This window comes from Nipponia nippon, unplaced genomic scaffold (assembly GCF_047370975.1).
Source record: "Nipponia nippon isolate SJK-2023a ecotype South Korea unplaced genomic scaffold, ASM4737097v1 scaffold_1, whole genome shotgun sequence".
Taxonomy (NCBI): Eukaryota; Metazoa; Chordata; class Aves; order Pelecaniformes; family Threskiornithidae; genus Nipponia; species Nipponia nippon.
This window is the reverse complement of record NW_028262290.1, coordinates 129,998,863-130,011,536: the sequence shown is the minus strand read 5'-3', so window position 1 is coordinate 130,011,536 and position 12,674 is coordinate 129,998,863. Positions and strand designations below refer to the sequence as shown.

The 12,674-nt window shown below is 39.0% G+C and overlaps 1 protein-coding gene across 1 annotated transcript in view; it reads right to left on the bottom strand.

Annotated features, from left to right (window-relative positions):
- Nucleotides 1-2,960: 2,960 nt before the first annotated feature.
- HIBADH (3-hydroxyisobutyrate dehydrogenase) overlaps nt 2,961-12,674 on the bottom strand; it is an 85,603-nt gene continuing 75,889 nt past the window's right edge. The window contains exons 7-8 of the mRNA XM_087751443.1: nt 9,321-9,477; nt 2,961-3,959 (exon numbers count right to left, since the gene is read on the bottom strand). Coding sequence (XP_087607569.1) covers nt 3,801-3,959; nt 9,321-9,477 — 316 coding nt within the window. The 3' untranslated portion in view covers nt 2,961-3,800. The remainder of the gene's footprint in view (nt 3,960-9,320; nt 9,478-12,674) is intronic.

Genomic DNA, 12,674 nt, shown 5'->3' with positions numbered 1-12,674 from the left:
GAAGAGAATGATGGTGATGTAAAGACAAATTAAAAGCAACAGGTATCACTACCAACGAAGTTAGTACCCTGAGTTGTGCCTAGGCAGCTTTGGTACTGCTGGTGGACTAAAAGCATAGGAAGACACCCATTATCTAAATACAGTAGCCCTTGCATGATGGTAGCTGTAGCCCTTCTCTGCTTGCTCCAGGGGCAGCCCCAGTCTTTCTGTTCCATAAACCATTTAATAAATCTTCTTGTGGCAAAGAGCCATAAGATTTAAACAGCGGAAAAGATGGGTAGCTCTGTTCTCAGGCAGGCAGGCAGAGCAGCTATTCCACCCACCTCAGCGTCTCTCTCATCCACTGCGGGACAAGGCTGGGATGGAGACTGGCAATATCAACTTGAGCAGCTCCCGCTGGCTCCGTCCTCTCACAGCCACCACCTCAACTTCTCGTAATCCTGATGCCAGTAATGGGGCACAATCCCTGCCTGAGGGACGCGGTTGAGCTCCTCCAGAGCTGCATCTTGGCCACATCTGCACTGGAATCACGTGGGCATTCAACACACTGTGAAATCTTGGCAGTATTGTACTTAATGGCAAAATTCCCATTGATTAAAGCAGAGCCAGAATATCACGTATAATACTTTTACTTGGTCAGAATACCTCCTCTTCCTCCCGAGGCTTGTAAGAGCCATAAATAAAGTTAAAGCAATATAGTACTCAGCAGCTTTAATAGAAGGCCTCCTCTGTTAAACGACCACCAAAAATAGTTGCTTAAGACAGGTTATACTGAATCATAAATGAGAGAAGGCTGCTTAGGATTTTTTTTAAAACCATCACTACTTTTATTGGTTGTCAATGTTTTCCTGTTAGTCAATAAATGCATTTGATACGGGTGAGTTTCCCAAGTAAGCATGATGGGAGGGCTAGTTTAACATTCAAACTAATTTAAAAAGAAGTTACCTCAAGTTTCCCTTTGGGACATTTACAAAATATGCAGTTAATTTGTTGCACCTAATTTGTGTGTATGTACTGGGAGGTAATTAGCGTAGAAATTCAACCAATTTTACAATCTTTCTCTTCAGCTCAACAAATTACTGGTTTCAACACCTGTTTCTCGCAGTGACAATAGTTTTAGTACTTGCTTAATTTCCATAGAGCAGAAGTATGCTCCATGCAGAGCAAAAGATACATTATATACATATGCACATGCAGAATAGCCGTAGCTAGCATGAATACCACCACCATTATATGTATCCAGGCACACAATATTCCCCTGCAGAATTAGGAGAAAAATGTGTATTCTAATATAAATTGTGTTACTGGCTTCAGGTATTGGACATCATTAAAGGTTTCAAGGCACTTTCCATAACAAGACCTATTTAAAAAGTTGTTTCTAACTTTGCCAAACTAACTGCTTGTTCTAAAATTTTACATGCTGGCTGTCTGCCCTGAAGCTGGGGTTTTTTAGTTTTTTTTGTTTTGTTTTTAATTTCAGCCAACATCCTCCTCCAAGAAGGAGACCACAGAACATTTTGTTGGTTTGCCAAAATAGCATTCTGGCAGCCTTTACTCCAACTTGAGCACCCTGTGCTTTGGAGTAGGAATTTAAAATTTGATCAGAGGTTGTGGGGGAGGAGAAATGAACCCCAGGAAGCCTAAGCTACAAGCCTTTGGGAGAAACAAAAATAATAATGAAGTTTCCACATGCTTAACAGAGACTTTATGATTTCAGAAGCTAAAAAGCTTCAGAATGTGTCTCACTGAGCATATTCTCTTTCCTCATGGCTCCCAACATTTATGTGTGCATATAATGTCTTCAGAAAACAACCGATTATGCTTCCTGCAAGCCCAGGGTTACAGATAAGCCCAAGATTACTGGCAAACACATTCATAGCAAACGCTGCTACAGGCTGGGGTGGACAATAGAAAGAAGCATCTCTCAGCAGTCCTGCTGATGCCAGCCAGATCTCCAAGCCAAATACAGAGGAGACCACGACTTAACCACGACTGTCCTACAATTCCTTACCTCATCCGTTATGAAACTTCAAAATGAACAAGGATCCTCCTGCCAAAAATGTCCGTCACTACATGACCTCAAATTAATTATGAGACTGGGTCCACCCTTTGTATTATGTGAGGCAGGAGTCCCATAGGAAAAAATGCTATAGTATGTGATGTTGTTATCAAAGGTTGAACCACACATCTGCAACTATGGTCCCATGTTTCTGCGTCTTCCAGCACTCGAGTGGCTGACTTCGCAATTTTAGTAGTTTTTAGTGCAGGTAGTTTTGTGTCTAATTTCAAGGAATGAAGGCAATCCTGCAGAAACAGTAGGTTTTATCAAAAGAGAGATGAACAATTTTTTAAAAGTAAGATTGCTCCCAGTAGTCCTACACTCATATATAACATTAATGAGCCCCAAATCCCTGAATAACCTAGAATGTCAAACAGTTTTCAAAGAAAACTGAAAGGAGAACAGATCAACCAGTACTGTTTAATGATTTTTGTATGATGTTACTAATGTGTTAAAATATAATGTCCAAGTTCTCAGAAGATTATTCACAGACTTGAGCTAGTTCAAGCACACAATTTTATTACCCAAATGTGCATATATAAAAGGATCCATCATACAACCAAAATAAGAATGTAAATGCATAATTGACCATTAGGCCTAGAGCCTGCAAGTAAGTCTGAATGTGAGTAGTTCTAGTGAAATCAACATAAGTAGTTATATTCATAAAGCCAAATGTGTACCTGTACTTTTGCAAGACCAAGGAGATGGTGAATGGTTAAGGTAATACATATGCAAATATATTACCATCTGCATTTCACAACAAAAGCTCTTGAAAAGCTTGTTTTTGCAAGATAATCTGTAGCAAACTAAGCAAATTAAAAAATAAGACCACTTAGTACAAGTTTTTGGTTAATTGTGTGTGTACAAGAGTGCATCAAAACAAAAAGCAAGTAATCATATAGCAAGTATTTACCAGTATAGATTTTTATTTCTCTTCAAAATAATGGGGTTTGTTTAGATTTAAAATATTTCAGTAATTACCTAAAACAAATGTACACTTTGTTAGAACTTCTGGTAAGTGCTGTTCTTGAGTTCTGAAAATGTGTGACAGAATACAAGAAAATATAAAATTGGGTTAGCAAAATACAATAACGGAGCTTTACAAGAGGGACACACATTCTATGTTATTTTAACTAAGTCTATCAGGTAAACATGCTGTAACAGCTCTCCACTTAGAAATGCGTGCCTATAAACTTAATCTGCAACCTGAATCCCAGGAAAAATTCACTACTGATCAACTCAAGGCTAGTAGGTGCAAGGAAAAAAAAAATCCATCTCAAGCTGTGTTTCTTCATTGAACAAATCTTCTCTTTTTCCATAAAGTATTAATTTTTAATTTTAATAGATCACTATATATCATAAAATCATTATATAACATTCTCTTGCTATTAAAGGGTCACCTAAGTATGTAGCCATAATGTAAGTTATTTTATATGCAAACAGTTAAATATTTCATAAAAAAAATATTTATTTATTGCATCTAGTGAAAAAAAAACACTTTGATGGTTCTTAAAAAAAAAAGAAATTGCTGTCTGGCCAATTGCCAAACAATCCCTTCCTCTGGCTTGCTTTTTCAAGAAGTATGAAAAACCCCTGGAGTTTGTTACGATCTAGACAACCAAAGATGATTAGTCTGTATGGGAACAGGATGCACAGTATTTGATTAAACCCACATACTTCTCAAACGAGCTATAAGGATAAAAAATATGGTTTGTTATTGTGTCTGTTTCCAAAGGACAGCTCACAAGGTTTCCTCCTCACGTAAAAACTGGAACACAGCTGAGAAGTCTTTCAGGGCATAGCCTTTTGCACACATCATCCTGTAGATCTGATGTGCCTGGGATCCCAAAGGAACTGGTGTCTTTGTGTTGGTGGCAGAAATCTGGGCCAAGCCAAGGTCCTGTGGGGAGGGAGAAGAGGGAGAAAGAGGGTAGAGAGGAAAAATGGAAGGAAAGAAAAAAAGTCGGGAGAAACAACAAGGATATAAATAGCCATGTACATATTATAGGTTATTTGGCTTCCATTGTGAAAAGAACTCTACTGCCAACAAATACAATACTCCAGCCTTAAAATTTCAGTCCTGGAAGAAGGGAGCCTTGTTTAGTTTTTCATTTTTGAAACAGTAACTCAATGTTATTCAACAGAAAAAACCCAAACTTTGCAAGGCATGCAACCTCCTTCAGGACAGGAGAAATTTTAAGATTCTAGATCGCTACACAACCTGGTAGCAAGACTCAAGACTCTCTTTCCCCCGCTTGTTTATGTCATCTCCAAAAATAAAATTTCCCTGGCTATTCACTTAAGCATTTCACAGAGGTTGTAATGGCATCATTTTCTTGTTTGGGCAAGAGGACATCTTTCTTTCTAAAAACAGGTTAAAAATCAAGCAGGAGGGATTTCAATAACAACAAAATTGAAGCCACTTAGCCTACATACTTTTACTGTAATGTGACCAGTTAATAGCAAAATGAGAAGCAGAGGCCACTTTGTGAATATGAATGGCTTGCAGCTTAGCTGGAAGGCTGTATTAAAGAATTCCTTAGGGGACTGCCATGGGTCTGCTACAACTCAAAGTTTTCTTTAATGACTGAAGATAAAGGGATACAGAAAATAATTCTTCTGCATTTTTAAACACTAAATTTGGGGAAAAAAAAGAAGGGGAGGTTGTAAAGAGGATGAATTTGAAACCTGTCCTCCAGGAGTCCTTGGTCAACTACGGCTATAATCTGAAATAAATAGGACAGAACTCAAAGGCAAGTATCAGGTACTACAACTAACCATAGTTAGCCAGAAACAGTCAGCTGCATGCATGCTGGACAGAAATGACAAGTTAGGCTGGAGAATGTCTTGAATTCTAAGCTGAATCAGACATGAAACCAACCAAAGAAAGAAAAGCTAACAAGGGCCTGGGTATATAAACAGATCTCTTGCCTACGTATGAAAGTAATGCCTGCACTCAAGGTTGCCTTTATAAGGTCTTGTTAGAGAAATCAATTTTGCAGTCCACATTTCAAGAAAGTTGCAGAAGAACCTCTCAAGTGTTACTAGGAAGTGCCTAGATTTTCTGTCCATCCAGGACTATGTTGGTTTATAGAATTTGCAGTGGTTTTATTTGTTTTTAAATAACTAATCTTTGATACAGAAGAACTGAGTGACTGTAGTACTGCTGAGAGCACCTTTGGCTTCTCAGGGATGACTTACAAGACAGGTCTTTACTTTCTGTGTGTCTGGATTTGAATTAGCACAAGGAAATTCAAGATCTTACTCTACTCTCTAAATGTCACTTCGATCTGTAAATCGGCTCTATAAAGGTCATTCTGATACAAATCAGAATTATAGTTACTCTTCCTATTACCCTTGAATGACTTCAAGATCTAGGAAAATAGGAAAAACATACATATCAGATGTCACAGGATCCAAAATGTTCTTCATCTGCATCAGGGCAGATCATTCCTTCTTGTCTAGCAATTCTGTGGAAAGACTGATGATTTGACAAATCTAGGAAGTTACTTTAACCTCACTTACTTACAATAAGATATTCCATGACATATTCCTAGCCTCTTCTAAACCCTCTTTGTGAAATCTGTTGCCATATTACCCATTTTATTCAATAAAGCTTAAATCATGTCATGGAATATTAGAATGGTAAAATCATCCAACTCCAAGCTAGTGAAGGTGCTTGGTTTGGGTAGTGGTGATTGTGATCTGTTTCTTTCTGAAGGTGCATCCGCAGAAGCAATCCCTGAAAAATCTGAATAGACTGCTAGCACAAATACAATTTCATAAAGTGGATCTGTTCACTTTAATAATGAAACTCTGGCTCCAAGATGGTTGAAACATCAGACAACATCTCAACAATTAAATGGACAAGGACTACTGACTCCAAAGTGCAGGAAGGTTGTTTTGGCTTTTTAAATTCCATTCTATAAATTAGAGCTTTGAAGGAAAAAGAAACCCAAAATGTAAGTAAAGGTTATCTTTAGCTTCAGGTTGTAAAGTATTTTGCACCTTTTCTCCTGAGGTTGGAGATTCCTCAAGTGGAAATAGTACAAAACAGCTCTGAAAGAAATTTGCCCTTTGCTGACCTTTTTGGAAAAGTAAAAATCAGAGCATAGTTTATGGCTCCTCTCATACTCTTTTGGAACTGACAACATCTTCCAGATGTCTCACTGTACCAACTATTCTAACCAGTTTTTCCCAGCTTGGAACAGGGAAACAGATTCTCTTTCAGAATCTGCTTCCAGTGCTCACTTTGGAAATACCTGTTTCCTTACATTTATTTTGCAGTTGACGTAAATGAAACTGCCATTTGGAATAAAGCTCAAAGGCTGACTTGACATGAGTCAAGAATAGTATGATATAAATCTAGCTCTTCTGAGGATTCAAAGAAGACATTTAATTAGCAACTGTGCTGTGAATGAAAGATGGAACTTCTGGCCTGCAATGCCTCGGACACAAAGATGGTGAGGGGAAGTAAACTAGATTTTTAAAATGCAAAATCCTTAGAGCAGGCTTCACATGAAGTTGACTAAATTCTAGGTTTCAATATCAGATTTCAAGACTGAAGAGCTTTTCAGACATGTCTGACAAACTTTTCTGTCCCAAACGCTTAAGATAAGGATACCTTGGCTTTGTTTGCGAGATCCATTGGTGACAACATACTTTTAAGAAAGCCTTTGACTTCTACCACATCTGATATGTAAGCAGTAACCTGAAGTGTAGTAACTGTGTTTAGTGACTGTGTTACTGAGTCACTCTTAGATGTTTTCATTGTAGACTATTCTCTTCTCACCCTCAGCATTGTACCTACATCTTTCTCTTTTGAGTACAGCATTCCTTTTTTCTTAAGTGGCAAAAGCACGCTCTGTATTTCCCAGAAAAAAAAGTCCCCAACTCAAACAATTCACAAACTACATGACATGTCACATACCAGAATGCAAGGGATAGTAGCAAAAGTCTTTCCACAAACTAAGGAGAAATGTCTTAAAAGAGGTCACCACTGCACCAAATAATACCTTGAATATGATCAGCTGTCTTGGTTACTTACTCATTCAAGTAATCTTCTGTCTATATAGAATAACATAGCATTGTTCAAAGAGGCATGAGAGGAATTTAGTGTCTTTCCTTATTATTGAGGATTCCAGCCTAAAGAAGGCAGTCTTCAGGCTGCTTGGCAGGCAGGACTGGCAGGAGAGACATAGTCAGAAGAGGTGAACAGCAATTACAAACCTCTCTGAGGAACTCTCTTCTTAGTTATCACTGATGCTTTATAACCAAAAGCTGGCAGTTTCAACAGGCACAAGCCAGGCTGCTATTCCTTCAATGAAAGGAAGATCTTTAAGGCAGCTTCCAGAGGAGATGAAGGTCCCTCTTAGAAGCATACCAAAAGAAAAAAAAACCCTTTACAAAGAAATTTAAAAGGGAGGGAAGGAAATATGTGCCTCCATCCCATTTACACTATGAGGTTATTCTGGACAAGAGTAAGAGTTACAAATCATGAGAACAGAGACTGCAGTGTGAAACAGGGCACAGCAGGCAGAACAGATTCTGAAAACAGCACGCAAGATGGAAACAAGAGCTTTGAGGTAGTGCCGAGATCAGGTTGCTTATCTCTAATCAGCAGCCCTGCCAAACTCCAAACAATAATCTAATGCATTTTATAAATCAATAATTTAAATAACACTTTATTGTCCTCTATGTTTAATGATGTGAACATGACGTAAAAACTGCTGCTTTCCAATATTTTAACACATCCTTCAAAGAAATGGAAGCTCCTGGTTGTTGGTCCTTAAACATAAAATGTAGCAGGCCAACCACTGAGGGGTATTGAGCCATGCAGCATTAGCAAAATTTTTTGGTGCTACCACACGGAAAACACTCTGGACTCACTCTGGACAGAATTTGGCTGGTTCTACTGAATGTGCAAATACACCAATTGACATAAATCAACTGCAAAATGACAGGAATGGTATCAGTAGGCACGTATTACATACAGCAACTCCAGCACTCTGGAGATTTGCATGGCAATATCTGAGTTTGATCACCAGGTCTGAGAATGTTGTTTTAGTTTTAAGTGCTTAATTTCCACTGTACGTGAAAGAGCTGAAGATGGCCAGAATGCCTAACCAGCTGGGAGCACTTATAAACTGGTATGCCTAAGACCTGTCTTATATGAACTCAAATGCCTCCCTCAGGACAGTATCCCCATGAAACTAATGTTCAGTGTGAAATTGTTTCCTGCACTTACATGCTTAGATGAGAGATCTCTTCCAGGGCTGGTTTTATAATTTACCTTAGGCAATCACTGTGCTAAATGCAGAAGTAGTTCAAGAGTCAGAGTTCTACAGCTCCTTCCTCCAACTGTGTGTCCTCATCAGTGGGATGCAGAGCCCTGACCTCCTTGCCTACTTTCCTCTGGCCTCTAAGAGCTTTGCTTTCCTGACCACAGAGTGACTCAGGACAGTGCTTTTCCTAGAACAGCCAAGAGCATGGCAGTAAGTGCTCTCTCCTGGGATGGGATAGCTGTAGGTTACAACTTCCTTATGCTGAGGAGGACCTAAACCCCAGATCTCCCACTTTGTGGACAAATAATTTAGATTGCTAGGTTATTACTCATAAGAAGCACTACTTCTGCCACCAACAAAGACAATTCAGGAAAGCTCACAGAACAGTGCAGGTACCTGCAGAAAATCAGTCTGCAGGGGTGTGGGTTGAAACCTGTCTGCTTTCTGCAGAATGTCCTTAGGCAGAAAGACAAGCACATAAGCAGCTGGCTTAGCAAGGAAGGGGATGCTAGAGGGCATGTCCAGTAGCACAGTTTAAAGTATCTGGAAGAGACTGGGTGCAAAATCTTAGATGCTTATGCCACTATTTGCACCTCATCAGGTCACCTGGATTTCCCCAAATTGCTTTCTTCAGCTTAGGCTCCTCAGTTTTAGAGCAGTCATGCAAGACGCACCTAAAATGGCTTGCTGAACCTTGCCATACACGTAAGTCCATCAGGACTCCTTGATTAAGGCAGAACTCAAAAAGACAGTGCATATAACCTCATTGAGTGGCTCAGGAGTGATAGTGGCCAGAAAGAGGCTGGAGGCTAAGGAAAAGCCCCCTACACAACTCATTAATTCAGAGTAAGAGTTTGGGTTCCCCTCTGTTCATGCACACATATTTCCCTGCAATCATAAATTTTCACCGCGAAGAACATTTGCTAGAAGTCCAGAGAGAAGCAACTGTACATACTTTACATGCAAGTATTATGTACCTTAGCCATGAGTGTTGTTCCAAAGCCACCTTGGTAATTGTTAGCGGATGGTACTCCTTCCATCACTCCAGGAACAGGGTTGTACGTGTCGCTTGACCAACAGCGACCTGAGCTCATATTTAGGATTTTGGCCAGCAGCTTTGGGTCAAGGCCTAATCTGTCAAAGGTCAAGGAAGAGAAGTGTTAATGTCAAAATGCACAAGACATGGGTGACTTGTTTTATATCTTAGGACCCTACCATCATTTCTCTCCCTTTATTATAAGTCATGAAAAATGACAGAGTATTGATATTGGGGGTAGGGATGCTGTATCTTAAATTAAAGAGCATCAATCCACCATTTAAGCAGCAGGTTTTCAGAGCTTTTTTCCTTTTCCACTAAGTAAATCCCCTCCACCTAGCAATTTTGAAAGTGCAAGCAAAATAAAGGTCCTCTGAGAACAGCAGTTCCCTCGTATTTCAACTACTAAAATGCATTCTCTGTTCTGCTACCTACTAGGTCACATACTTGTTCTTCATATAAAAATTATATTCTCTAAAGCTGAACAAAGCAAAAAATTCACAAGCAAGTGTGGCAGTGTGAAAGTACTTGTGTGATGTGTTTATATGTGCACACTAATGTATTTTTCATGTAAGCAAGATAATGCAAATGATCCTGCTCTAATAAGCGAACAAACTCACTACACTTTTCAAAAATATTACTATTGTATACATCTGTACATTCTTTGCTTTGGTATTATTAAATCTTCTTTGTATACTCTTGCTTATGAGGCAAGTCTGCCTCTCACTGTGACATATGTTATCTATTCGCAAACATACATTATAGTTCTGGGTCAACTGTTGATAAGGTTACTGATCCTGATCAAACAAAGCTTGTCCAAGTAGAAACGTCATTTGTTCTATCACAGAGCTGATGGCATAAACTGCTCCTCAATGTGGACCCTGAAAGTACTTCAGTACTATAACCCTCCTATGCATTCACATTTATGCTGATATGAAGTTGCAAGTGTAATTTTACACCAATTACATTTATACCAACAACGAGCAGCAGCAGTTTCTCCAGCCCTGTACAAATGTTCAGTTACACTCATGACAAAGCCAAAAGCAAGGGAATTATCTCCAGCAATAATCCAAGATGAGGAAAGGACATTTTAAAAGGGATATATCACAACCTACTTTGCCATGGACAAGCAAACAGGTTAAAAATAAAACATCTTTTCCACACAATTCCAGCTGAGCGTTAGTTAACCTTTATGGAAGACAACACTTTTTACATTAGCTCTTACACCACAGACTTTTTGCAGATCTCCATAGCCATGGGGACCCTAACACTGATTCCAGGCATTGTAGCACTCAAGGTTTTAATTTGTAGATAAGCAGAGCTCAATGGAATAGTTGCTAGAATTTATGTCTATTTATTCCAGCAGGCAGTTTGGATTTGAAAAACTACATTTAAGACAGTGGGCCCTACAGCATGGTTCCTGTTCCCATAATGGCATGTGTCTCTGCAATTCTGCCCTCCTAATGCAAAGCAAGATCACTTTCTGTACTGCAAAGGTAGCTTTTTAGCATTATTGCTGTGCAGTCTTATTTATGAATTACTGCAGCAGCCCCTGGAATTCAATGGAAAGTCCCCTGCTGGCCTGAATGGGATCAAGCTTTATTCTCCTCCCCATCTTTTTCCAACCCTCTGACTCAACTGAATGCTTTCAATGGCCATTTATTAAAAAAAAAAAAAAATATATATTTTCCAGCACCAATATGTTTTCACAGTACTTGAATTGTACTTTTATCTTGCATAATGCATCAAAGTCTTCATCAAGAGCCACTCTGAATAACTGCTCTAATTGCTGTCATCCAAAAAGCCTGCCTTGGGAGCAGGCAACGCCTGAGCTTTCAAGTATACAGAGGTTGCTTTTTTGGCCAAAACAAATCTCTTGGCTTGTTTGTTTCCTTATCGTTGTTACATGCAGATCAGTATTTTTAGCAATGTAGTGCCTGCTTGTGCCATATCTAGCTGCGTGCAGAGGCCTGTAATTACAACTGCGAGTATAGCGCAAGTCAGAGAGCTTATTATTTCAAAATGCAAATAACCCTCCCGAGGAACGCTCTTCTCACAGTGTTCCCACTACCTCTCTGTGAAAGTATACTTTAAAAGATATGTATGTATTATACAGATATGTAAAATATTGTCTGCACTGTATCTGGCATATTTTTGCCCTAGGAAAAGAAAAAGGAAGATCGTGTCAGTTTAAATCCCTGCTTCTTCAAACTTCATTGCTCTTAAACACCATGCAGATTCTCTTCAGGAGACCTGAACCTATTTTTTTTTCTCCTTTGCAGCAAGTGTATCATTAATAAGAGCAAGTTAGAAGTGCTTTGCATTTCATCTTTCTGAGGATTCATCCACTGGTGCATACATAACTGACAGTTAAAATTAGACATATATTAAAATCAGTTACTGAAGAAGTCCTCTGTCTTCCACTATGCCCAAAGCTTGTAATGGTCTGAAACCAGCTAGAATATACAGTAATTGTCATTCAGTGAGAGTCTATCCTAGAAAGTCATGCTTCAGTGGAGAAGACTGAGTTTCCATTTGAAATCAACAAATTAATCCAAGACAGGTATCTGAAAGGGCAAGTTTAATAGGAAGCAGCTACTGGGCTCTCAACCATGATAAAATGTTATTGCTGTTTCCCTGTAAATTGGCTGGGAACATATGATACTCTCTGCATAAGAGCTCCATTGCTGTTCAAGAGATATACTGCTCAAGCTATCAAAATGATGACAGTCTGCCAGTCCCCATAACAACTTGCCATTGGACGTGGCAAGAGCTTGTGCATGCGCGTGTGAATTTACAATTACCAAAATGTTCTTCTCCCTTATAAGCAGAAAAGAAGTCCATGTATTAACTGTACTTATAATAGAGCAAAAACAATTGCTTCCCTCAAATCAATGCTTCTTCAATAACATCCCTAATGAACTGAACAGCAGAAACTCAGCAACGGACACACATACTAAAAAAACGGTTAAAATAGGAATGCTTCGAGCCACTGCTCAAAACTCAAGTTTTGCTGAGCTTTGATAAAACCATGTACTGACATTATCATATACTCTTCCAAGAGTTCAGTCTGGAACAGACAGAGAAATTGAAATGGCATCTCACAAAAAAGATACGTCCTGGTCTCATTTTAAAGTGTAACAACTGAAGTAGCCGAACTGTTGAGAGTTTCCCAGCTCAAGGTGCTTCGGATAAATACCAGATGAAGTTGCAAATATTCAAGCAGAACCTTAGGACCCTTCTACCACAGCTAAAAATGACTTTGCCATTGGCGGTTTAAACAAGGTAAGTGCTT